Consider the following 25,201-nt stretch of genomic DNA (forward strand, 5'->3'; position numbering starts at 1 on the left):
TTTTTAGATTTGTGAATAACCTATATGAAGGTGATATAAATTATGGGAGTAAGTAATTCAGATCATTGAGAAAAAAACTTTTGTTGGAAGTCTAAGTTTAGAGGGCAGAAGAGACAGAGGAAATGGTACGGGAGAAAAGAGGAGTAGCTACAGAAGTGGAGAACTACCAAGTATAGCAACATGCAAACCATGGGAAGACAGTTTTCAAAATCTGCAAAAAGGTTGAAGAAGATAAAGATCAAAGAAAGCCCACTGTGTCTCTGAAAATAAACAGGTCATTTAGAGTAGTGGTAAAGATGGAGTTTGAGGTATGAGGGTATGGTGGGAAACTAGAGGCAAAGCAGACTACTCTTTTTGTCTGGCAGTGAAGATGAAGAGATATAATGGACTACGACAGTAATAGGAAGAAAGAAAGGTTGTTTTTAGACAAAAAGAGATGTAAGTTGATTTTGGGGTGGATGTTAGAAAAAAGGAGATTAGTAGAGCAAAGTACCAGAAGCATCAGGAAATGGAATCAAGGGTGTGGGTAGTAAGCATGTCAAATTTGGCAATAAGGAAGACTACTCCATCTTCTGAGAGCAGAGAGGATGGAAAGAGAATAGGTGACAATAGAGAATTCTGGAAGGATAGCCTTAGTGATAAACAATGGACAATGAAAGCATTTTATCATCTTTTTGATTTAATAAAGCCTCAATTTTCTTGAAGGATTTTGCTGGGGGAAATAATTCAGAACTACAGTAGCATGATATGAAGATGAAAATTTATGCTTTCAAATTTAATTAATTCTGCTGAGGCATTATTATTGTCATTCCATTAAAAACAAAGATCTATTTTATGTCTTTAAATACTACTCTTTAATTGTGCTGCTAGTGCCAATGCCAACTATGTAATTACTAGTTAAAAAATGGTATTTAGTAAACATGAAATCTCAACACACCCTATAACCTAAACTGACCAGTATGAAACCCAAAAACAGATCACATTATCAGTACACAGATGCCAAAATTTAATTCTATTTAAAAATCCCAAACTATCTTCTTCCTCCTATTTCTTGGGCAATCAGAAGCATAGATTTTTCTTGGTCAAATTTTCCAGTGATAAAAATATTTGAACCATAAAAAGAAATACTTTATTTGGGACAACTTGAATCCAACATATTAAAAAATAAAGTCCAGGGAATGAGAGTGGGGAAAGGTGTCCATGAAGCAAATGACTTCCACAGGAATAGAAATAATTGAAATAAGTTTGAAAAATTCCCAAAATGAGATTTTTCTAAAAGAAAGAAGTAAATCTTTCTTCCTTTGAGGCAGGGCGAACATTCCGAGACACTTCATAAATAAGATTATCTTGCTCTTCAGGAAGAGAGAAAGAGACATCCTGTTTTTGATACACAATTAAATACACTATCCTTTGTTGTGACCAAGTGGTGGAGAAATCACTCTTCAACAGTACAATCTAGACATCAAGCAATAAAATCCAAAGGTCTGTTGAATCCACCTTTTCTATTCATATATTGCCTGTGATGGGAGGAAAAAAGTCAATGTTGTTAAGAACATTCTTACAAGACTACAATCAGTGGTTGTGCTCAATATATTCTTCAAGTCTGTGATGAGGCACTATTCAAAATAGCTTAATTCTTATCAAGAAGGAAAAAAAAAATTACTTGTCAAAGTCTTTCGGATTTCTTTAAAATACAAAATATAAATCATAACAAAAGAAGATTCATTAGGGGGACAGTAACAAAGGAAGAGGAAGGAAGGAGACTTCAAGAATATCTCAAATAAAAAGTCAAAAACCATATTAATTTTAAGTAAACTTCAGAAAAGTTTAAAGAGTATAGAAGAACTTAACAGTGGCCAAGGGTGAAGACTAAAGAATACTCTGGCCAAATCTAAACCCATCTGAATGCTTCCTTCCTCCTTTATGCACTTGATAATAAAAGAAGCGCAAAACACAATTTGTATTTTTAAAATGTGCCTCCACTGAGGACTAGGACACAAGGACCAAAAAGTATAATGGTCATTAAAAAATATGTAAGCCTATTGCCTTTGAAGTTTTTACTTGAAATCAACATATAACCCAATTCAAACAGATAATTTTCCAGATGTTCATTTAAAAAAAAAAAAAACTTAAATAAAGAAGACAAATTTAAAGAGTTGTATTTGGGTTATAAGTGAGGAATAGGTAGAAAGGGGAAATATATCTTAATATCCTGACAAATATTCAGCTGAAAACCATGATGCAAATCTACTAAGTCAAAATACAAGAAAGAAAGATCACCCTTAAAATAAACTGGGAGCAACTATGCCTTAAACTTCTCTAAATCTGATTACCTTGGAATAAAATTCTTCTTCCCAATATGTAACTCGGAATATTATTAGCTTAATCACAACAAAACTAGCAACCCATAGTACAGATTGGGAAGGGATATACATACCTGTACTTCCTCTTCTGGGACACATTTATGGCATATGCATTTACAGAACCATCAACTTTTTTCCCCTGGGGAAAAAAAAAAAAAACATGAAGAGTATATTAAATTCCTTCATTAACAAGTTTCTTATTGAACTACGAGCTTTATTAGATACTGTAGGCATCTTTTAGCTGTGGAAAGATTTCTTTGAGGCTAAAGGGGTTGGTTAAGAGACAAATAGACAGTGTTTGTTTATTGCTCCTGATAGCATTCAGTAGGGGAAGCTAGGTTGTGCAATGGATACAGTGGTAGGCCTGGAGTCAGGAAGACCTGAATTCAGATCTGACCTTGGACATGTACTAGCTGTGTGACCCTGGGCAAATCACTTAAACATTACTATTTGCCCCAGTTCCTCATCTGTCAAATGAGCTGAAGAAAGAAAGGCAAACCACTTCAGTATCTTTGCCAAGAAAACCTCAAATGAGGTCAAAAGAATCAGACATGAATGAAATGACTGAACAACAAAAAGTAATCAATATTCATGTTTTTTTCCTATTTCTATGTTTATGCTTACATGAGAAATATGTTTATGATATTCTTATAACTGCTCCATAAGTAAAAACATTTCTTTTTGGAGGTCAAACTTAAAAGTTAACTCTCCTGCTACTAGGTAACACTTCTATCTACGGGTAGAATAAGTCAAGTCCTAGGTAGTTTAATGCATAGGTTTAATGTAGTAATTCCCTAAATTACCTGAACAATAAAATTATTAGATAAATTTAGAAAGGTTTATGATGAATGACACTTCTTACTAACCTATGTAACATAAATCATCTTCAAATTACAGCTAAGTTATTTAAATGACTAATCAAGTTTTCAGATTATCGAATTTGACATATGCAATATAAAAAAGCAAACTGGCAATGCATTGAATTGAGACATTATCAATGTACTTACCCTTAATATATGTAAAATGCAAATAGTTAATATTCTTCTCCATTGTCTACTCTTTTGTCCATTTATGCTTTAAATATCTGTTTGCATCAGTGATATCTGCTTTAGATTATGAACTCCTAGAACACAGGGATTGTGTCTATTTAGAACAAAACTTTGTATCACATCTACTGTAATACCAGGATAATACTCATCTGATGTATACTGGCATCAAAGCACAAAAGCATCATTTTTTTTCATTCTAAGAAGAAAAGTACATATGCTTTTAGGATGATCATTTAGCATTAGAGAGGATTTATATAGGAAAAGATAACTGTCAAAATATTTGCAGCACTACCGTGAGAAAGAGTAATGTTTTAAGTTGGCTTGATTCCAGAGCTTTTAGAATAAGGACAAAGTGTAGAAGTTACAGAGACAGATTTCAGTATGGCATAAGTAAAAATTTCTTCTACCTATCAGGGCTGTCCAAAAGTGGAATGAGGTATCCTATCACTAGAAAATTTCAAATTAAAAGCTATTTGGATTAATTTATCAAGATAAAAACCGGATTACATAATTTCTAAGGTCTCTTCCTATTCTAATCACAAGGATCAATACAAAAATCTTCAGGAACACTAAAAAATACACCCTCTTGTGACATGTCTTTCTGAAAGCCACACAATCTCTGAATGGTTTAAAAGGACAAAAACAAAATAAAACATTTAACTTTAAGGTCTTCCATCAATTAATTAAGAATTCATTATATGCCAGGTATTTTTGTAAAGTTTTATAGAGACAAACAAAAAATTGGACAATCCCTATTTGTCCAATAGGGGACAAATCTTATACATACTTCATCTCCTATCTCTTCACCTTTCCCAAATTCTCCTTTTGCCACCATACCTATGGCAACATCTTTTCTTTTGAAGTTCACAGTACCAAAATTTCTCACCTTATGAAGATTATGATGGTGACTATTTGCCAACCTCTCAGGGCATTCTCCATCATTTCTCAGGAGTTTATTAGTTGTTTTCCTGTCCTCCCTAGCTCCCACTTTTACATTAGGGGCCTTCATATTGGTATTTTTTCAAACTCCCTAATCTGTCAACTCAATAATCCCATGATCTACTCCTCATTCTCCAATCATACAGTGAAATACTCACACACTAGATTTCACCATTATCCTAATATGTTCCATTTCCTTTATATAGTAAAAAAATAAATAAATAAAAATAAAAACCTTTTTATTTCTATCACAAGCGCTCCTATTAGTCCATCTTTCCTTGTGCTTTGCTTTTAAACCTCATCTTTTACAACCTTCAATCTTCCACTCCTCATCTCTTTCTTGGGTTAATATCCCTGTTCTGTCTTCACTTTTCATTCTTCCCAGTGTCTACCTTATAGCTAATCAATTCAACACCACACTATTCAAACCTCAGCAATGGATTATTCTCACCATTTGCCTCTTTTATTCTTATGCTTCTTAATAAAACTAGAGGAAGTCCCACAAGAATATTAACTGCAAATAGTATAACTTCATATTATACAAATTCAACTGGACCCTAACTGTAACAATGCTTTTTTCCTCCCTACTTGACTGTCTTTAATCTCACTCTCCACAGAATTTATTCATCTAAGAAAGGATTATGACAACATGATTGCTCCCTTTTCTCTTCAAGCCTCCCACACATCTTCCTGCCCACATCTCAAGTGAAACTCAACTTTCATTTTACTGTGAAAGTTGAAGGGGATGTAAATTCCTTCTTCCCTAATGCTCATTTCAAAACACTTTGACATCACCTGTCACTCTCTCCTTTTGTCCCAGTTTTCTACAATGAAGTGGTACATCTCTTTTCCAACACCAACACCTCTTTATATTTGAGCTTATCTTTTCAGTACTTCTCCAGAAGACCATCACTTCTCCTCCCCCCCCGCCCCAATATTGAACCCCTCCCTATCTTCTTGTTCCTTCTCTGCTATCTAAAAACAAATCCAAGTTTTCCCTATCCTTAGCCAGACTCCACTGTGCTCTCAAGCTATCATATTACATCTTTTCTTCTTTTCTAGGTCAAAAGTTCTAGGAAAAAACTAATTTCTTTTCTTCTTGCTTTCTTCCCAAATCTTGGCAACCTGGCTTCTTACCTTTTATTCAATTGAAAATATTCTATACCAAGTTTTAAGAAAAAGGTCTCTTAATAGCTAAATAAAATAGCTTTTGTTTTTATTTTATTTGACCTCTGCTGAATTTCACACTGTTGATCACCATCTTTTTCTGGATATTCTCTTCCTTTCCCAATTTCTTGACACTACATCCTTCTGGTTCTCTTCTGACCCATGTGATGTTCTTTTTCTGTATCCTTTGCCGTCTTATATTCCTCTCTAACTTCCTAATATCCATATTATTCCCTAACTAGGTATTACCAAAACCACTAGCCTGCATCTTTTTCTCTCTCTCTCTCTATCTGTGTAACTTCATTAGTTCCCATAGGTTTAATTATCATTTACATGCAAATAACTTCCAACTCTATATATCCAACCCACATCTCTTCCCCGGAGCTTCAGACTCACATAACAAAATGCTGATTAGATATTTCAAATTGGATGTTCTGGAGACATCTCAAACTCAACATGTCCAAAACAAAGCTCATTATATCCACTCCTTTCCTCTCTCATTGGATTGACTAATCATAAGCCCTATTTGCTTATATTTCCCCAAACTTAGATAGGAAATTATCCATCAGCACATATGTCGAAACAGTGTTAGTCTATTCTGGAGCAAGAGAAGAAAGAGAGAAATGGCAAATCGCCACAATGACATATCGCAAACACTCACAATTAAGTTAGCTTAATATACCATAAACTATAAGATAAATTACTTCTGGGAACTAAAAGTATTGTTTTAACGTATAAAACATAGAGAGAAAGACTTTATATAGGTCCTTCTTATCCACTGTGTCAAATATCTAACAAACATGGCACAAGTTGGAAGAGTACTATTCTTTGTATTATAACAGAAGTTTATTCAAAGTACCATATGGAAGTTATCAGTGCCTGAATTTTATCAATACTTGAACTAACCTTTGTGATACCCATTTATAAAAGGAATGACAAACCAATATCACTGTCTCATATCTGAGACCAAATTTAGGATGAATACAATAGTTCTGAGAATATAGCATTCAATCTTTGTTTAATTTTCTTTTTATATACCAGCTATGGTTCACAATGATAAGCTGTAACAATATCTAACATTTACATAGCTTCATAATTACTGATTCTCAGGACTATACATAGTATCAACTCTAAGTATGCTGAGAGATAATAATCCAGTTAATCTTCAGTTTTTATTAACTATGACAGCAACCTTTCCTAAAATGGCAGATTTGCTTCATCACACACAGTACATACAATATTGTTCTATGTTATGTAGTATAACTCTAACATGGTAATGACATATTATAGTCTATGTTTGTATTTTATCTTCCAAACATCAATAAGCTCCATGAATGCAAGGATTATGTCTTAGCCAGAGAACAAAAAAATGAATTGCATTTGTTGAAATGAAATTTATTTAGATGTGTACAAGCTGTAACCCCAAAGTAGTTTGTGAAGCTTCCTGCTTAGAAGAACTGTATTGTTTTCCCATCTTTGTCTACTGAACGTAATTAATCTAATTTCTTGGAGGGATGTTGTGAGAATTAATTACAATGTTGAAAAAGTGTTGGTGGTGAGGCTGACTGTTACTGTGACAAATATAGTATTTCATCGTAACATAAATGTAAGTTAGTTATCTAGCATTCTTTATATTCAGCCCTATGTTCACTTAAAAATGAGTATGTCTAAATAACATAGAGGAAGTACAGGCCTCTTCACAGTGAATTTTGGGATTTGGCAGAGACCAAATTTAAGAATGTATGTAAAACATACCCTTTGATCCAGCAGTGTTTCCACTGGAATTATATCCCAAAGAGATCCTAAAGGAGGGAAAGGGACCCAAGTGCAAGTATGGCAAGAAACTGGAAACTGGGTGGATGCCCATCAATTGGAGAATGGCTGAATAAATTATGGTATATGAATGTTATGGAATATTATTGTTCTGTTAAGAAATGACCAAAAGTATGGTTTCAGAGAGGTGTGGAGACACCTGCATGAACTGATGCAAAGTGAAATGAGTAAAAAGAATCATAAGATCATTAAACATGGCAACAAGGCTATATGATGATCAATTCTAATGAACATAGCTCACTCCATGAGATGATTCAAACCAGTTCTACTTGTGCAGTGGTGAAGAGAGCCAAGGATCGTGGGAACAGAGGGTGGAACACGACAGCATTCTCACTTTCTCTGTTGTTATTGCTTGCATTTTGTTTTCTTTCTCAGATTTTTTGTTTTCTTCCTCAGATTTTTTGTTTTCTTCCTTCTTGATCTGATTTTTCTTGTGCAATAAGATAACCATATAAATATGTATACATATACTGGATCTAACGTGCATTTCAACATATTTAACATGTATTGGACTACCTACCAGCTAGGGGAAGGGGTGGAAAGGAGAGGAAAATTTGAAACAAAAGATTATGCAAGGGTCAGTGTTGGAAAAATTACCCATGCATATGCTTTGTAAATAAAAAGCTTTGATAAAAAATTTTTAAAAGAATGTATGCACAATATATCAGACTAATGTTTCTTTTCTGTATCCTTTGCTGAGGAGTAAATTCAGGAGTAACTGCAGGGCTCCTTCAATAATTTGTAGGATAATTGATGCCATAAAAATTGATAAGATAATAAAAGCAGCAGCCTCTTGCCTCCAATCCCAGAGAAACTTCTACCATGACGTTTGCTTTCCCAATTAGGCCTTAATTGGTACACAAGAACTTCTTAAGTGCTTTGTATAGCTTTACAATATGCTTTAAAATTTCACAAAATGCTTTGCATGCATTATCTTACCTGATATTTCCAATACTATGAAATATTATTAGCTATTTTTAACAGACTCGACTTGTTGATGGTCAGTTAAAGAGGTGAGATTTGAAGTTAGGTCTTTCTGACTCAAAGGCCAGCATTCTACTATATGTATGTTGATATCACAAAGATGAAAAATATAGTTAAAAAGAGGGCTGGGGGGTTGGGAGGGAAACCCTCTAAGAAAATTCATGTTAAAAAAGCAGTAAAAGAATGAAGAGGCAGACAAAAGAGACAAAAGAAAAATTAGTTATAAAGAAAAACTAGTTAAAATGGTAGACAATGAATCACGAGTCATACAAAGTCCAGGAATTTTTTTTAAAACGGTATCAAGAAGAAAGAGGAAGATAATTAATGTCAAATACTCCACATATGTCAAGAGGATGAAATATAACAAAGCCAAGGAATTCTACAATACTTATCTTGGAAAGCCCTTTCAGTAGGCTGATGAGGATGGAACTACTAAGGGCATAATGAATGTAATTGTCTAAGTTACTCTTTCCTAGAAGGCTGGTGGTGAAAGGGAAGCTAATAGAAGGATAGGCTGAAGAGTTAGCAATGGCAAAAACTATTTTGTTTTACCTCCTTTATTTCCAAAGGCAAAGGACAAGAGAGAACATTTGGGAAGTGATCTGGATAAAAGAGACAGTGTTTAAAATGGGATTTGGATTTCTGGACCAAAGTTTAAAAAAACAGAAATGATGGATAGGAAAAGAGTAGAACTCACAAAGACTGGTAAGAACCTTTTTCCTGGTGCCGTACAAATCTAATCAAAAGAGTTTTCCTATAAAAAGGACACGAGAGGGCAAAAAATGCTTAGGTCTCTCCATGAAGCTGAACATAATAAAGAGAAGCTACAAAAAAAGAAGCATAGCTATAATGGGGAACTTTGTCCTCTTTTGCACTTTCATTCTGTACCATTAAAAAAATTTTTTTCTTGATATTCCTTGTTGAAGGATGCACCTCCTTTTGATGCATTTTGAAGGATGAAAATTATCTTTTTTTAAATATTTTATTTAATAATAACTTTATATTGACAGAATCCATGCCAGGGTAATTTTTTTTACAACATTATCCCTTGCACTCGTCTCTGTTCCGATTTTCCCCTCCCTCCCTCCACCCCCTCCCCTAGATGGCAAGCAGTCCTATATGTTAGATATGTTGCAGTATATCCTAGATACAATATATGTTTGCAAAACTGAACAGTTCTCTTGTTACACAGGGAGAATTGGATTCAGAAGGTAAAAAATAACCCGGGAAGAAAAACAAAAATGCAATTTTTCACATTCGTTTCCCAGTGTTCTTTCTTTGGGTGTAGCTGCTTCTGTCCATCATTTATCAATTGAAACTTAGGTCTCTTTGTCAAAGAAATCCACTTCCATCAGAATACATCCTCATACAATATCGTTGTCTAAGTGTATAATGATCTCCTGGTTCTGCTCATTTCACTTAGCGTCAGTTCATGTAAGTCTCTCCAACCCTCTCTGTATTCATCCTGCTGGTCATTTCTTACAGAACAATAATATTCCATAGCATTCATATACTACAATTTACCCAGCCATTCTCCAATTGATGGGCATCCATTTAATTTCCAGTTTCTAGCCACTACAAACAGGGCTGCCACAAACATTTTGGCATATACAGGTCCCTTTCCCTTCTTTAGTATCTCTTTGGGGTATAAGCCCAGTAGTAGCACTGCTGGATCAAAAGGTATGCACAGTTTGATAACTTTTTGGGCATAATTCCAGATTGCTCTCCAGAATGGTTGGATTTGTTCACAACTCCACCAACAATGCATCAGTGTCCCAGTTTTCCCGCATCCCCTCCAACATTCATCATTATTTTTTCCTGTCATCTTAGCCAATCTGACAGGTGTGTAGTGGTATCTCAGAGTTGTCTTAATTTGCAGAAAATTATCTTTAAGACAGGTCAAGAAGCATTTGTTTATTTTTTTTTCAAAGAATTAAGTTATGTACCTACTTATACATATCTTCATACTTAATTAAATCCTACACAAAATAAATATGGTAGTTTTTTCCTAGACACTCCTTTCTTTTTCTTTTTTATGCAATAAAATGTTTGTGTTTGTTATGTAAGTTCACAATAAAAAAGAAAATTTAGTTTAGATAAAAATGTCCTAATCTAAGTATATTTCTCATCATAAGGGAGGAACTTGTCGGATAAGAAGGAGACATTAAAAACTTTGAGGGGAAAGGAATAAGAATTTATTAAATGTCTACTATGTGCCAAGCTATATTAAGTGCCTATTTGGTCTTCATAACCATGAAGTGGATGCTACTCTTATTCCTTGTTTGTAGATGAGGAAACTGAGGCAGATAGGGCTTAAAAGAACAAAGGATCATTAAGCTAGGAAAAATCTGGAGCCAAATTTGAAGTCAGATCTTCCTGATTTCAGGATTAGTACCCTATCCACTGTGCCACTTAGCTGCCAACCACTCCCTTTTGAACTGACAGAAGAGAGTCAAATTGTATTTGATATGGATACTAGATTTTGGGAAAGAAGTTCTCAAAGAGTTTAGAAGAAAATAGGTTGGATGATCAGTTGTCAAGTATATTATAGCAGGAATTCCTTTTGAGATAAGGGCTAGACTGATGGGCTCTGCGTTCCTTTCCAAATTTAAAATTCTGTGATGCAGTTTGATGAGCAAAAGTCAAAGGAACTAAAATTGATGGAATCAAGGCTACTGGTAGAGGAATTAACTTTGGCAAGAAAAATAACTCTTTCTATGAGACTGGATGCATGTTTTTTTTCCTTAAACAAATGGGTCATGAATATCTTAAACAGAAAAAGCAGGAGGATGACCAGAAAGGATTAAATAAGACAGCTTTGAAAATTTCACGCTGAAGTTATTGTATCTTTAAAAAGACAACCAATTTAAGAGAGCTACTGTCAATATTTTCACAAACACTGTTTTTGTTGTCCTTAAGGTATATATCTGTCTAGCCATGAGATCGCTAGATCAAAAAGTATGGATATTTTATCATTGTTTAGTATAATTCAAAATCACTTTTCAGAATGGTTAGACAATACACAATTCTACCAATAACATATTACTGTTAAGCTCATTTAAGTTCTGTTATGGCAACTCAAAACATAGTGTTTTAGATAATGTTTCTCAAAAATGAAATCAGAAGTGTTTTTTTTTTAAATGCAAGTTTAAAAATGAACCACAATGGCTTTGAAAAATTTTGGAAAACAAGAGGTCTTCATTAGTGTGAAAGATCGTATATAAGACTATATAACATAGTGCAAAGCCCATCCGTCTGGGGAGACCTGGGTTCAAATCCTGCCTTTAATACTCACTAATTGGGTGATCCTGACAGTCACTGAATTTGCACCTTAGTTTTCTCATTTGTAAATTACAAGCAACAATACTTGTAGTGAGTACTTCACAAGTCTTTTGTTAGCATCTATATAACTGTCAGATATTATTCTACATAACTGATATCTATCTACATATTTTATGTATTATATATGTATATCTTTATATATTCACACACATAATCTAAAGAATGGAGGGGAAAGTACTTATTTAATGAAACAGTTTTTTATTTTCATACTTTCTCCTTTCCTAAATTTAGTTATAAAAAGAATAGATGAGCGGCTCAAAACTATATATAGCATCAAAAGAACACGTAAAAATAGTACAGCTTCTCTGGTTGAATTCAAATTGAACTGCTGAGATATTTTCCTTACTTTTGTGGTGTCAAAGGAAGCAAATCCCATTAATTTCATCATTTCAATTTCTTCTTCTGTTTTACCTTCCAAGTCTTCTTCTACAAAAATAAACAAAATTTTTAAACTTTTTCATTAGAGCAGGTAAAATAGAATACAAGGCATCAACAGATTAATATTCATTCTACCACTTCATACAAAGCTCAGCAATAAAAAATTAAAATTCAACAAGTTCTCTCAATTTAAAAGAGATATACAAATAAAGGAGGACTGCTACAAGTCTCGACATATTCGAAGGGCTGTCATATAAAGAGAAATTTAAAACTCATTCTTTTGTAGCTTGAAGGCAAAGCTAGAATCAATGGCAGGAAGCTACATTTTGGGCTCCAAATAAAGAAAGGAATACCTAATAATTATAATTGTCCAATAACCGTATTGATTCTCTTGTTAAGTATTGACCTCTCCATCTCCAAAAGCATTTAAGTAAAGGTTCGCTGGGATATAGTAGATTTCTGCATGGGGTGAAAAGCTAAATAGGTAATCTCTAAGGTTCTAACTCTAAAGTCATATGAGTCTGTGAGTGTAAATCAGGAACCAGCAAACATGTATATACCATGTTCTTTTTCTTGGATCAAAGGACTGGAAAGGCCTTGCCCCACACTATAATGCAGGACTAAAAATAACCCCAAACAAATGGAATATACCTTCTTTTAATAGCCCATCCTTGAAAAGAAATTCCTTCAGTTCTTTTTCTAAAATTCTAATACTTTCAGGTCATGAAATGATGGTAACTAAAGCTCACAGAATTATCAAGAAACCCTTCTAAAACATCTCTGACAAGCCTTCAAATAAAGATCACTTGAAATTGAAATTGAAACAAGAACTGACATAATTAGAACAATTTTTTAAAAAGCAAGCACAAATTAAGATGAAAAATTTCAAAAATATCTCCAAAAAAAAAAAAAACACTTTTACCATCTAACTGGACTGTATGTTAGATTTCTGTAACATTACCAGTAATCTGACGTTCTTTGCTTTTTGTTTCTTTAGTTTCTTTCTTCTCATCATCCCTCCTTTCTTTTAGCCGGGAAGGGGAAGGAGAAGAAGACCGGTGCCTTCTTGGGGATCTAGTATCAGATAAACAAAAATTTTAGAAACAAAAATATGATGCAATAATAAAATCAACATAAGTCTAGGAACTAAATGTCTGAGAAAAAAAAAAAAGCTGCAATGAAACACAAATAGTTGTTCCACTATCTAATCAAAGGATGCAGGTTTTGCCTGGTCCTGGGAATATTTACACAAATTAAATAAGAGTTTACCATTACTTCTTACTGCTATCAGTTTCATTTAACTCTTAATATATATGAAGAGGTAGGTGCTAGGGAGATAAAAAGTTTAGTTAAGAAGAGAGCCTATAGTGACTGTTCATTAGTATTTCTATCTGTTACAAATGGTACAAGACAATTTGGCCCAGAGTTGAATGGGAAGAGAATGGATTGAATTACCTTCAGGAAACCATAAAGTTCTTTTACAGCTCCTGAGCTTCACATCAAAGCAAAGGTCCATCTCTTTAATGTTAATTGCTATTGTTTTTTTACAGCAGTAAAATATAGAATCAACTGCTTCCAAAGAATTAAAAAAAGAATATCATGAAGATGCCAATGAAGAAGTGAGTATTTACAGATTTGAACATATAACCAAATAGAAACTCCTAAAAAAGAATACAAGATATTTCAAGGAATTGCATGAAAGGAAGATAAGATGGGCTGATCACATGAGACAATATGTGTTATAATATTACCTCCCTCCCCTGTCACCACTCTACCCTCCAAGGAGGGTAGATGGTCTCTGAGCTGATTCAGTAGAGTGAATAGAACATTTTCTATAATGACAACCATATTCTAAAGACAAATAACTTTAAAAATTTAGGAATTCTGATCCACAAAGTGAACAACTACAATTCCAGAAGACTCATGATGAAGTCCTGAAATGAAGTCTGATAGAAAAGTGATGGATTCAAGAGTGCAAACTGAAACATATTTCTTGGACATAGCCAATAAAGAAATTTGTTTTGCCTGACTATTCACATTTGTAACACGGGTTTTGATTTATTTTTTGTAATCTCAATGGGACCTAGAAGGATGGGGGTTATGTCAGAGGGAAAAAAGAAGGATCTTCAGAAAAATAAAATAAAATTTAAAGTTTTAAATTATTTTTAAAATGGGTGACTCCTATTGGTGATTTAGGGGAAGACAAGAGTCCCATAAGATGGACTGGCATGATTGGTTTTTATCTGTTTCTTTATTGAATTGATGAAATCACAGATCCATTTAAATATTAAAAAGTCTCATGGTACTCATAGTCTAGTAGGAGGATATTAAAAAAAAACCCTGCAGATAACCAGAATATAAAGTGTTTCAGCTAGATCCTGCTCAATGCAAATAATAAATCACATGAAATGATAAAATTGGAATTCACACTTCATATTTCTATTGGGCTAGAATCAGTGAACATTTTATAAAAATATAATTTCAATGAGTGTGAATTCAAATACATATAATTAGTTCATAGGATTCATTATTTATACCAATTAGGACCTATTTATTCATAAATGTATAAAGAAACCATCAAGTGCTATAAGAGATCTGAGGAGGATGAGAGTATGATAATAGTATAAGTAGGATTGGTAAAAAAGAAAAAAGCATATTTATTCATTGAAGTAATTAATATCACTAAGAGTAGAGTGCATCTTAATCTTTTAGGAGTTCACATTCTAGAATGAATGTCCAAAGAAGATGAGAATATGTATTAATGCCAGGGCTAGATTTTGAGAAACTCCGAAACTAATCATTAAAGTCAAGACTATAAACAGCAGCAGTCAAGTTAATTTTACTATTTCAATGCCCCTTTGGCTCCTTACCTGGACCTCCTCCTATGTGGAGAGCGAGAACGACTCCTCCTCCTATCCCTCTCTCGAGATCGGGACCGTTCTCGACGCCTTCTCTCTCTCTCTCTAGATGTAGAACGGGATCGTCTACGCTCTAACAGAACAGAACAGAAAATAAGCAATAAAAAGGACTTTTGAGGCCATCTACTAACTCCTCATTTTGCCAAGAAAGAAAATAAAGTCCCGAAAGCAATTTCTTCAAAGTCACAGAGCTGTTTAATGGCAAAACAGTCTATAGTTCTCTGATTACCAATTCCATATTCCTTCTATTAGGTCATGCTACCTCCCTAAGATAACAAGCAAGACTATATCTTTTGAACATGATATTCCTGACTAGCTATCAACCATAAGACACTATCTGTTACAAACCATCATATCGATACTAGATTTGTTATCTCTCACTCTTCCCTATACAAAGTGCCAAGAGGAGATGTAAGCATATTATCTGCTCCTTATTGCCACCTACAGAAAATCTTATCTTTACTGCCATCACTCAGCAACCTAAATTTTTTTTGAAGTTTATTTCATAATTCTCTATGATTCTAGACAAATTCTGCTTGGTGTTATCTACAAGTTCCTTTTTTTAAAGGAATTTGGCACCTGGCTTAGCTTTAGTCTCTAACCTCTGCCTTCATAGTTGAGGTATTCATACACATTGCTGCCTTCCTAACATCTATTCCTATTGAATTCCAATTATTACCATGTTCTGCATCTTCATACGACCTTAGTCACACAGAGGGATGGGTGTACCCTTCATTTCACTCTTACCCACAACTCTGACCTTCTTGATCCAGAACTATGAAATTATTTTCAGAAGCCATACTCTCCTGTCCTCCCATCTCTCCCCAAGTATCATTTTTATTTCTACTACATCTATTTATTCTCTTCCTGATTTCATCATTATATCCCTTCTAGTTATTACAATCTTATTCCTGCTCTGAAACCACCTTCCTACTTTCAATAGTTTGACTTTAACATGTTCTGCTCCAATCTTTTCCTTAAATTTCTTGCCACATCACGGACCATCACCACTCCTTCCTTTCCAAATATTAACCTCTTTTGATCCTATCATATACCTTCTCCAATTCTATAAATGTTGAGAAAACACTGTTATTAAGCTTCATTACAAATTTATAATATGTAACTTCAGCTGGGTCTTTATTCTTATACTACAATTCTTTTACTCATCTTGGACGGAATTTATCATTCTCCTTTGCCTCCAAACCTTTTCTTTCCCACTATTCTCTCTCTTCCCCAGAAGATCTCATGCCTTCTATTGCACCTTCATCCCACAGCATCTTCCCTCCCTCCTCAAAACATTATCTACCTTCAGGAATTTTTCATTTCATTCACATTTTCTTTCTAATCTAATGGTTTTTCACTTTATGGAGTGGCTTTCCCTGTCATCTATTACACATGCCCTGATTTGCTATGTTGTTTAAAAAAAAAAAAAAAAATCACCCTGAAGAAGCAAGAATATACAAAATGACTACAACAATTTAAACAGAAACAATAACAAAAGATCTGAAAGTGGACTGGACAAAATGATAATGATCAAGGATATTGCTTTGCAATCCCCTGCTTCTTTGCAGAGGTGGAGGATTATGGATGTGGAATATTGAATATAATGTCAGACTTCTCTAATGTTTTAGGTTTGCCATACAAGTTTTTTTTGTCTTTTTTATTTTTTGTGGAGAGGTGAGGAAGAAGCTAAAGGGATGAGTACTTTGCGAAATATGGTGAATTAAGAACAAAAGATATCAATAAAAATGTAAACGGGGGGAAAAAAATCCTTTACTTTATCCTCCCATCCCCACCCAAAATCACTGCTTCCATTTCTTCACCTCACCTGTGTCTAGCATTTTTCACTGTGCTATTTGACTGAAATTTCTCTCTCTAAAGTTATCAATGCACCCTTTGATCCAGCAGTGTTACTATTGGGCTTATACCCAAAAGAGATCTTAAAAAAGGGAAAGGAACCGGTTTGTGCAAAAATGTTTGTGGCAGCCCTTTTTGTAGTGGCTAGAAACTGAAAACTGAATGGACAATGACTGAATAAATTGTAGTATATGAACGTTATGAAATATTATTGTTTGGTAAGAAATAATTAGCAGGATGATTTCAGAGAAGCCTGGAGAGACTTACATGAACTGATGCTAAGTGAAATGAGCAGAACTAGATCATTATACACTTCAACAATAATACTATATGGTAATCAATTCTGATGGAAGTGGCTCTCTTCAATAATTAGATGATCCAAATCAGTTCCAATTGTTAAGTAATGAAGAGAACTAGCTACATCCAGCAAAAGAACTATGGGAAATGAGTGTGGACCACAACATAGCATTTCTACTCTGTTATTGTTTGCTTTCATTTTTATTTTCCTTCTCAGATTATTTTACATTCTTTCTAAATTCGATTTTTCTTGTGCAGCAAGATAACTGTATAAATATGTATATATATATATTGTACTCAACATATACTTTAACATATTTAACATTATTGGACTACCTGCCATCTAGGGGAGGGGGTAGGGGGAAGGAAGGGAAAAATTAGAACAGAAGGCTTCACAAGGGTCAAGGATGAAAAATTACCCATGCATATGTTTTGTAAATAAAAAGGTATAATTTAAAAAAAAAAAGTTATCAATGCCCTTAACTGCTAAATCCAATACCTTTTCTTAGTCTTAATCCTTCTTGTCAGTACCATATAATAAGACCTTTGAAAACAGGGACAGTTTTATTTTTTATCTCCAATGACTGACACATTGAACACTTAATAAATACTTATTAGTTGACTATTTTCTGAAAGCGTTTGGCAATGCAGAACACTTTCTACTCTTGGATACCTTTTGAGAAGGGAAGGGGTGTCAATTAACAAGCATTTATTTTTATTCATCTCCTTTCCACTCAGTAAGAAAATATAAAACACTTGTTAAAAATGTGTACAGTCAACCAAAACATTCCCATTACATTATGTCCAAAAATATATTTCATTCTATACAGTCTGGAGTTGGGTAGCATTCTTCATCACTGGTCTTCTGGAACCATGGTAAATCATTGTTTTGATTATCAGAATTCTTAAGCCTTTCAAAATTGATTGTTTTTACAATTTTGTTGTTACAGTATAAATACAGTATAAATAGTTGTTTTATTCACTTCATTCTACATCAATTCACATAAGACTTCTCAAGTTTCTCTTATAAAACAATAGTATTCATTACAATCATATACAATGATTTGTTCTGCTATACTCCAATAAATGGACGTCCTTAGTTTCAAGTACTCTGCCATCACAAAAAGAGCAGCTATAATATTACATATATTTATATGATGTATAGAATATACTTATATAACATGTCAAATGCTATATAGCACATATAATATATATACAACTTTTTTTTTTTAACATATATAGAACCTATTACTTTTTCCTTGATCCTTTGGAATCTAGTAGTTATTACTGAGATAAAGAATATGTACTGTTCAGGTTTTCTCTATGATGGTTTTTTGGTTTCCACTTGTCTAGTCAATTCTCAGTCTTTTCTAAGATCACCATCCATATCCTGCCCCCATGTATGAACATAGCCTACAACTCTGTTCTGGTGGTCCCTGCTCCATCTTCTATATCTCTTTTTTGATAACTTAATAAGGTTCTATGAGTTCAACTATTATCTCTATGCAGATGACTTTCAAGTTACATAATCTATCTTCATCTTTATCTTGAGCATCTCCTATTGTCTGCTGGCCATCTCTACTGAGATGCATCATCTAACAGAGAATTTATTATCTCTCCCTTTCCCCTGGAAACCTATCCATCTCTATTCTTAACTTCCCATGTCCAGGGTATCACCATGCCTCTAACCAAGATCAAAACCTAGAATCATTGTCATTCTTGAGAAGCAGTATAGCATAACAGATAAAGTGCTGGACTTGGTGTAGCTTGAGTCCTGCCTCAGATACTTACCAGTTATGTGACCTTTAGGTGTCACTTAATCTCTCTGACCTTCAGTTTCTTCAATTTTAAAATGAGGGAGCTGGACTTTATGACCTCTAAGGTCTCTTCCAGCCCTAGCTCCATGATCTTTCCTCTCCCTTACTACTCATATCCAATCAGTTACCAAATCTTACAAATTCTTTTGCTACAACATCTTTTGCAGGCATTCACTTCTATTTACTCAAAAGTCACAACCCTAGTTCAGGTTCTCTTCTTGCCTAGTTTACCACAATAATCTCCTAATTGGTCTTTCTATTCTCCAATTCACAAAGCTGTTAAATTGCTATTCCAAAAGCACTGATTTGATCATGTCATTTCTCCTACTTGTGAAACTTCAGTGACTCTCCATCACCCATACAATTTAATACAAACTCCTCTCTTTGACATTTAAATTCCTTCACAATCTGTCTCCAACCTAATTTTGAAGACTAATTTAATGATATTCCCTCCCATGTACTTCAATAAACCTATTTGTTCCTAATCATATATGACATTCTACTTCTTTCCTCAGGGCTTTTGAATGGGCTGTCCTTATGCATGTAATCCACTCCTTCCTCAACACAGAATCTCAAGCTCCCTTCAGGGAGGGTCCTATTTAAGGACCATTTCCAATGCAGTGACAGTTTCTGATCTTCCAGTTCTTAGTGGCTGCTATCCCTGCCTTCCCTTCTTTCCCCCTCATTATTTTGCATTTGCTCATCTGTATGCATCATAATTTCTGCCTTTAGTAGCCATGATAGCAGGGACTATTTCATTTTTGTCTTTGTATTCTCAATCCTAGTACAGTATCTCATAATAAGCAAATTAAATGCTTATTGAACTTGGTTGAATTTTTCCTTTTTACTTAATTCCCCAAAAAATTCTGAAATCATGGCTTAGAGGACAGAGATCTTTGGCTACTTTTCCCCAAAATGAGGACTTGATTATCTTCAAACTATGAGAAAATATCAAAGGTTAGCACTAAATATTTTTTCCTTCTCCCTCAAAATTTTACCATCTTTTAAAGTCCACCTTCCATGAAGCTTTTCATGAACTTTCTTCTCTGAACATTTACAGTATTTATTTTATCACTGATTGGAATTAAGCTGATTCTGTCTCTTATTATTCATTAGCTTTTTATTTAAGGGATTTGTTATCTAATTAAATTCCAAGAACCTGGAAGGGCAGAGATCAAGCCTTATTCAATATAATAAACAATGATTAAGTACTTATTGTGTACAGAACATTGTGCTAGGCATTAGAGGTGAAACAAAATTTAGTTAAACATAATTACTGACATAGAACTTATGATCTAGTAGAGAGAAGACAGAAAAATATACTATAATAAACTATATTTTGAGATAAATGCATCAACATTTATATCTTATGTGTGGTCCAAAGAAATCAAACAGGCTTTGTAGAACAATCAAATTTAAAAGGAAAATTTGGAGTTTGACATGTGAAATAACCATTATAATCCCGGACTTGGAATCAGGAATACCAGACTTCAAATCCTGCCTCAAATATGGTCTAGCTGTCTGGCCTTAAGCAAGTCACTTAACTTCTCTTGATGAGTGTCTTTATTTCTGAAAATGAATAAACACCTACTTTTTGCAAGGATATTTTGAAAACCAAATGAGATGATATGCAAAGCACTTTTTAACTTAAAAATATTAAATAAATATTTGCTATTTTAAGTATTAATAAGAAATAATATAAATAAAATAAGGAGACAGAAAAATGAGGAATATGTTGTAGTAAAATGAAGTCAAGTTTATCTGGAGCAGAGATTAGGTATAGAGTAATAGTACGAAACATAGCTGGAAAGATTTGGGTAGTGTAAGACTTTTAATAGTCTTCAATACCAAGATAAGGCCTTTGAATTTCATTTGGAAGGCAATAAGGAAGGGCACTGAAAAGTTCTGAGCAAAAGGTATGTTCAAATTAGTGCATTATCAAGATTATTCTGGATTCATTTAAATCTTATTCTGTCTCCTTTTCTCCAGTCAAACTTGTATCCTATAGTCTAAATCACCGTCACCTCACCTGGACTGACACTCTTTCTTTCTCTGTGTATCTTTCTGTCTCTCTCCCCCCATATACACACACACACACGTGTATGTGTATGTATATAAATATATATATAAATATGTAAATATATATATATACACACACACACATATATAAATATATTTTACTCTCTGCCTTTAGTCACTGCCTTCTCCACACCCTATATCATATGGTTGTCAATCTGATATTCCAAAAAAAGATGGAACTATGTCACTTAGTTACTCAAAAAATCTTCAGTGGTTCCCTAAGATAAAATACCAACTTTCAGATTGGAACTTAAAGTCCTCTAAATCTGGTCCCCAGATCCCTTTCAATTTTATTTTAAATTATTATCTTCCCCCAATTTCTATGCTAGACTAATTAGTCTCCTATACATATAAATATTTCATCTCCTACCTCTTTACCTTTGCTTAAATGGCCCCTCATATGCAAAACACACTTCCTCTCATATGCCTCAAAGAATCTCTAATTTCCTTCAAAACATATCAGGTGTCATCTCCTACAATAGGCCTTTCCCCATCCTCCCAATTACTTTCTCTCTAGGAAGTATGCCCCTAATGGAATAAAAGTTTTTGAGAGCAGGTACTTATTTTTTTTCTTTTGTATCTTTAATCTAGCACAGTACCCTGCACAGAGTAGGTGCTAAATAAACTGCTGAATTCAGTTGTGGAAATGGAATGATCACTGAATATATGGATTTCCCTTTTTAGCTCTCTTAAGACTGTGGGGGCCTTATCAACTGGAGAATGGCTGAATAAATTATAGTATATGAATGTTATGGAATATTATTTTGTTCAGCAAAAAATGACCAGCAGGATGAATAAAGAGAGGCTTGGAGAGACCTACATGAAATAATGCTAAGTGAAATGAGCAGAATCGGAAGATCATTATACACGTCAACAACAATACTATATGAGGATCAACTCTGATGGAAATGGCTAACTCTGGCAATGAGAGGATCCAAATCAGTTCCAATACATCAGTGATGAACAGAAATAGCTACACCCATCGAAAGAACACTGGAAAATGAGTGTGGACCATAACATAGCATTTGCACTCTTTCTGTTGTTGTTTGCTTGCATTTTTGTTTTTCTTCCCAGGTTATTTTTACCTTCTTTTTAAATCCAATTTTTCTTGTGCAACAAGATAACTATAAATATGTATACATATATTGTATTTAACATATACTTTAACATGTTTAACATGTATGGGATTGCCTCCCATCTGGGGGGGGGAGGAAAGAAGGGTAAAAGTTGGAACAGAAGTTTTTGCAAGGGTCAATGTTGAAAAATTAATTATGCATAAGTTTTGTCAATAAAAAGCTATAATAAAAAAAAGGGGGGGAGGGGGAAGAGTGTAGGAGACTTTTAATAGTGCAGAAGAATAGGTTCTACTGGATTCCAGTTTCTGCTCTGACATTTAGTAGCTATGTGACAACAGACAAGCCCATTCCCTCTCTCTGGCCTCAGTTTTCTCTTTTGTAAAGAGAATAGAATTAAGATTTCCACTACCTATATATAAAATAACAAAGCTAGAAATCTACAGCAGGGAGATTAGGAAACTGTTGCAATATCCTAGAAAAGAATTGAATGAATCAGGGAAAAAGTGTCAGTGAAACCTGGTGAGAAACTATCCAGTATAGAAGATAAGTCAAGAAAAATATGATCAGATTTGACAATTAAAAGATCACTGGTAACTCTGGAGAATGCAATCAGTTAAATGTTGAGGTCAGAGAGTTTTAAGTAGTCAAAAAAGAAGGTCCCAGGGAACAGTCTCAGTAAAGGGGAGTTAGAGGCTGTGAGAAGAGAAGGGAAAGAAGGGACATAATAGCTTCTGGAGGGAATCAGATAGTGATTGGGAAGGAATAAAATAATTGATACAGCCGAGAAGTGTGAATAAAAGCATTCCAGCTGTTCTCTGTCCTCAATCTGGGCATTTTCTCCGGCTAGTTCCCGGGCCACATCTCCAGCTCCAGGTTTCCCTGCCTTCAAGTCCCACTTAAAATCCCATTTTCTACTACAGGAAGCCTTCTTCGCCTCCCTTAATTCCAGTGCCTTCTCTTTATAAATAACTTCCTATCAGTACCCTACGGGGCTGGTATACACTAGTTTGATCGCGATCTCCAGGTTAACTCCCGAGGGCAGGGAGCCTTTCCCCTCCAGACTCAGCCCAGCTCCACGTACAGGTGGCTACACTTATTCAAAATTTTCCCCTTGACACCAGGCCCCGCGCTTAAGATAACCCACCACTCCCTCTCCAACAGAGGTAAACAAACACTACGACCTGCTGCCAGGCCTCGGGCCGCAGGCCCCACCTCTCGGACTGGCGCCCGCCTTAAGGAAGCCAGGCTCCGCCGCCGCTGCTGCCAGCTGGGCCCTCCCTTCCCCGCGAGAGACCGCTCCGGCACTACAGACTGGGGAAAGGAGGGAAGTTGAAAAAGCAGGCTTACAACGGAAGGAAGGCCTCTCGCCCGCCCTCCAACTCACCTCTCCGTGGGGAACGGCTCCTGCTCCGACCCATGATCCGCCCCGGGCCCTGCCGCCGCCGGCGGACTAGAAGCCTATAACGCGAAAACTCGAAGTAGAAGCGGCGGATCGCAGCACTTCCGCTGGGGCCCGGTCCTGTTCCCGGAAGTCCCGCTAGGCAACAGCTAATCTCCAATTTAGAGTTCCGCTTCCGGCGCTGCCGGCCCTTTCCAAAGAACCTTAAGCCTTCTGAGGAAAAGTAGTTAGTGACGGTCAGTCTTTGAGGCGCTGAAACTGCCGAGTGGTGCTCTTTTTCTCAGGCCTGGTGTTGTTGTTCAATCGTGTCCGACTTTTCGTGACTTCCTTTGGGATTTTCTTGGCAGAATACTGGTACGGTCTGCCATTTCCTTCTCCGGCACATTTTCCAGATTCACTCCGCAAGCAGGCTGAATGATTTGGCCAGAGCTCCCTTGACTCCGGGCCGGACACTGCCTCCTCGGCGTCACCGGATGTAGGGAGATTTAAGGAGATCGCTACCTGTCCTCGAGGCCCCTATCTGTCCAAAGGGAGACGAATCATGTGCTGGGCAACAAACATTAAGCCCCCGCTGTTGGCCGGACACTGTGCTAAGTACTAGTTATACATAAAGGGGTTGAAATACAACCAGCCTTCAAGAAGATCACAATCAGCCAAAAACATACACAAAGCAAGCTGTATACAGGAGAAATAGGAAATAGTAAAAGGGAAGGCCCTGGAATTGAGAGGGATTGGGAAAGACTTCTGTAGAAGATGGGATTTTATTTAGGACTTAAAGGAGGTAAAAGTCAGTAGTCCCAGTGGAGTAGGATGGCATTTCAGGGAGGGGATAAGTCATCGAATACATGGGGCCAAGAGATGGAGTAACTTGTTTGTAAAATGGTCCCTGAATGGAAGGAACAGTGGGTGTTGGGGGGAGGGGTGTAATTAGAGTGGAAAGGTAGATGGCTCTGTTATGAAGTCAGAATGACAAATACCCCTCTGAATTTTTCTGGAGGCAATAGGGAGCCACTGTGGTTTGTTGAATGAGAGGGGAATGATGACATGGTCACACCTGTGCTTTAGGAAAATCACTTTTAGAGACTGAATGGTGGATCGATTGAAGTGGAGACAAACTTTGAGGCAGGCAGACCTATGGGCAGGTTTTTTTTTAATAGTCTGGGTATGAGATGATGAGAGCCGGCACATCAGAGTGATGGCAGTGTCAGAGGAGAGAAGGGGTTGCATTCTAGAGAAGTTGCAAAGGTGAAATCAAATAGGCCTTGGCAGTAAGTTAAATGTGGAGGAGAGCACATGTGCAAGCATATTTGTAGCAGCCCTTTTTGTAGTGACAAGAAACTGTTGTGGTTGTTTTTTCCGAAAAGAATCATGACATCAGGGAGGTGATGCCATGACATGCAAGTGAATTGGATGTAAGTGAGAGAGGGCTGGGCAAGGTTACCTGCCTCACTTTCCCTTCCAGAGTCACTGGGGTCCCATCCAGCTTCTCTCAGTTGTCAAAATAATTTTCCTAAAGCAAAGGTAATCTCATCCCCCTCTCCTCAATAAACTCTAGTGGCTCTCTATTGCTCCCAGGATCAAATATATCCTAGTGGCCAGATACAGAACAAGACAACTGAAGATGGCGATGGATGAAAGGAACTAGAAATTGAGTTGATGCCCCTCAGTTGGGGAATGACTAAATAAGTTATGGTATATGAAGG

At 35.5% G+C, this 25,201-nt stretch overlaps 1 protein-coding gene across 1 annotated transcript; it reads right to left on the reverse strand.

Annotated features, from left to right (window-relative positions):
- Positions 1-1,106: 1,106 nt before the first annotated feature.
- SNRNP27 (small nuclear ribonucleoprotein U4/U6.U5 subunit 27) lies at positions 1,107-24,164 on the reverse strand. Its single transcript, XM_051975478.1, has 6 exons — positions 23,484-24,164; positions 14,926-15,046; positions 13,017-13,129; positions 12,024-12,103; positions 2,438-2,502; positions 1,107-1,517 (listed from the first exon to the last, which is right to left on the reverse strand). Exons 1-6 carry the CDS (start codon positions 23,515-23,517, stop codon positions 1,463-1,465), a joined length of 468 nt encoding a protein of 155 aa, XP_051831438.1. The 5' UTR covers positions 23,518-24,164; the 3' UTR covers positions 1,107-1,462.
- Positions 24,165-25,201: the final 1,037 nt, after the last annotated feature.

The sequence above is a fragment of the Antechinus flavipes genome, chromosome 2, assembly GCF_016432865.1.
Source record: "Antechinus flavipes isolate AdamAnt ecotype Samford, QLD, Australia chromosome 2, AdamAnt_v2, whole genome shotgun sequence".
In the NCBI taxonomy this organism is placed as follows: Eukaryota; Metazoa; Chordata; class Mammalia; order Dasyuromorphia; family Dasyuridae; genus Antechinus; species Antechinus flavipes.

Bases quoted from the DNA above. Each gene is read 5' to 3' on its own strand.
- SNRNP27 (XM_051975478.1), bottom strand. From the start codon at position 23,517: ATGGGTCGGAGCAGGAGCCGTTCCCCACGGAGAG. The intron at 12,104-13,016 runs GTAATGTTACAG...TTATTTTTGTAG, and splicing joins CAAAGAACGTCAGATTACTG to AAGAAGACTTGGAAGGTAAA. The intron at 2,503-12,023 runs GTAAGGAAAATA...TTTTTTCCCCAG, and splicing joins CTTCCTTTGACACCACAAAA to GGGAAAAAAGTTGATGGTTC.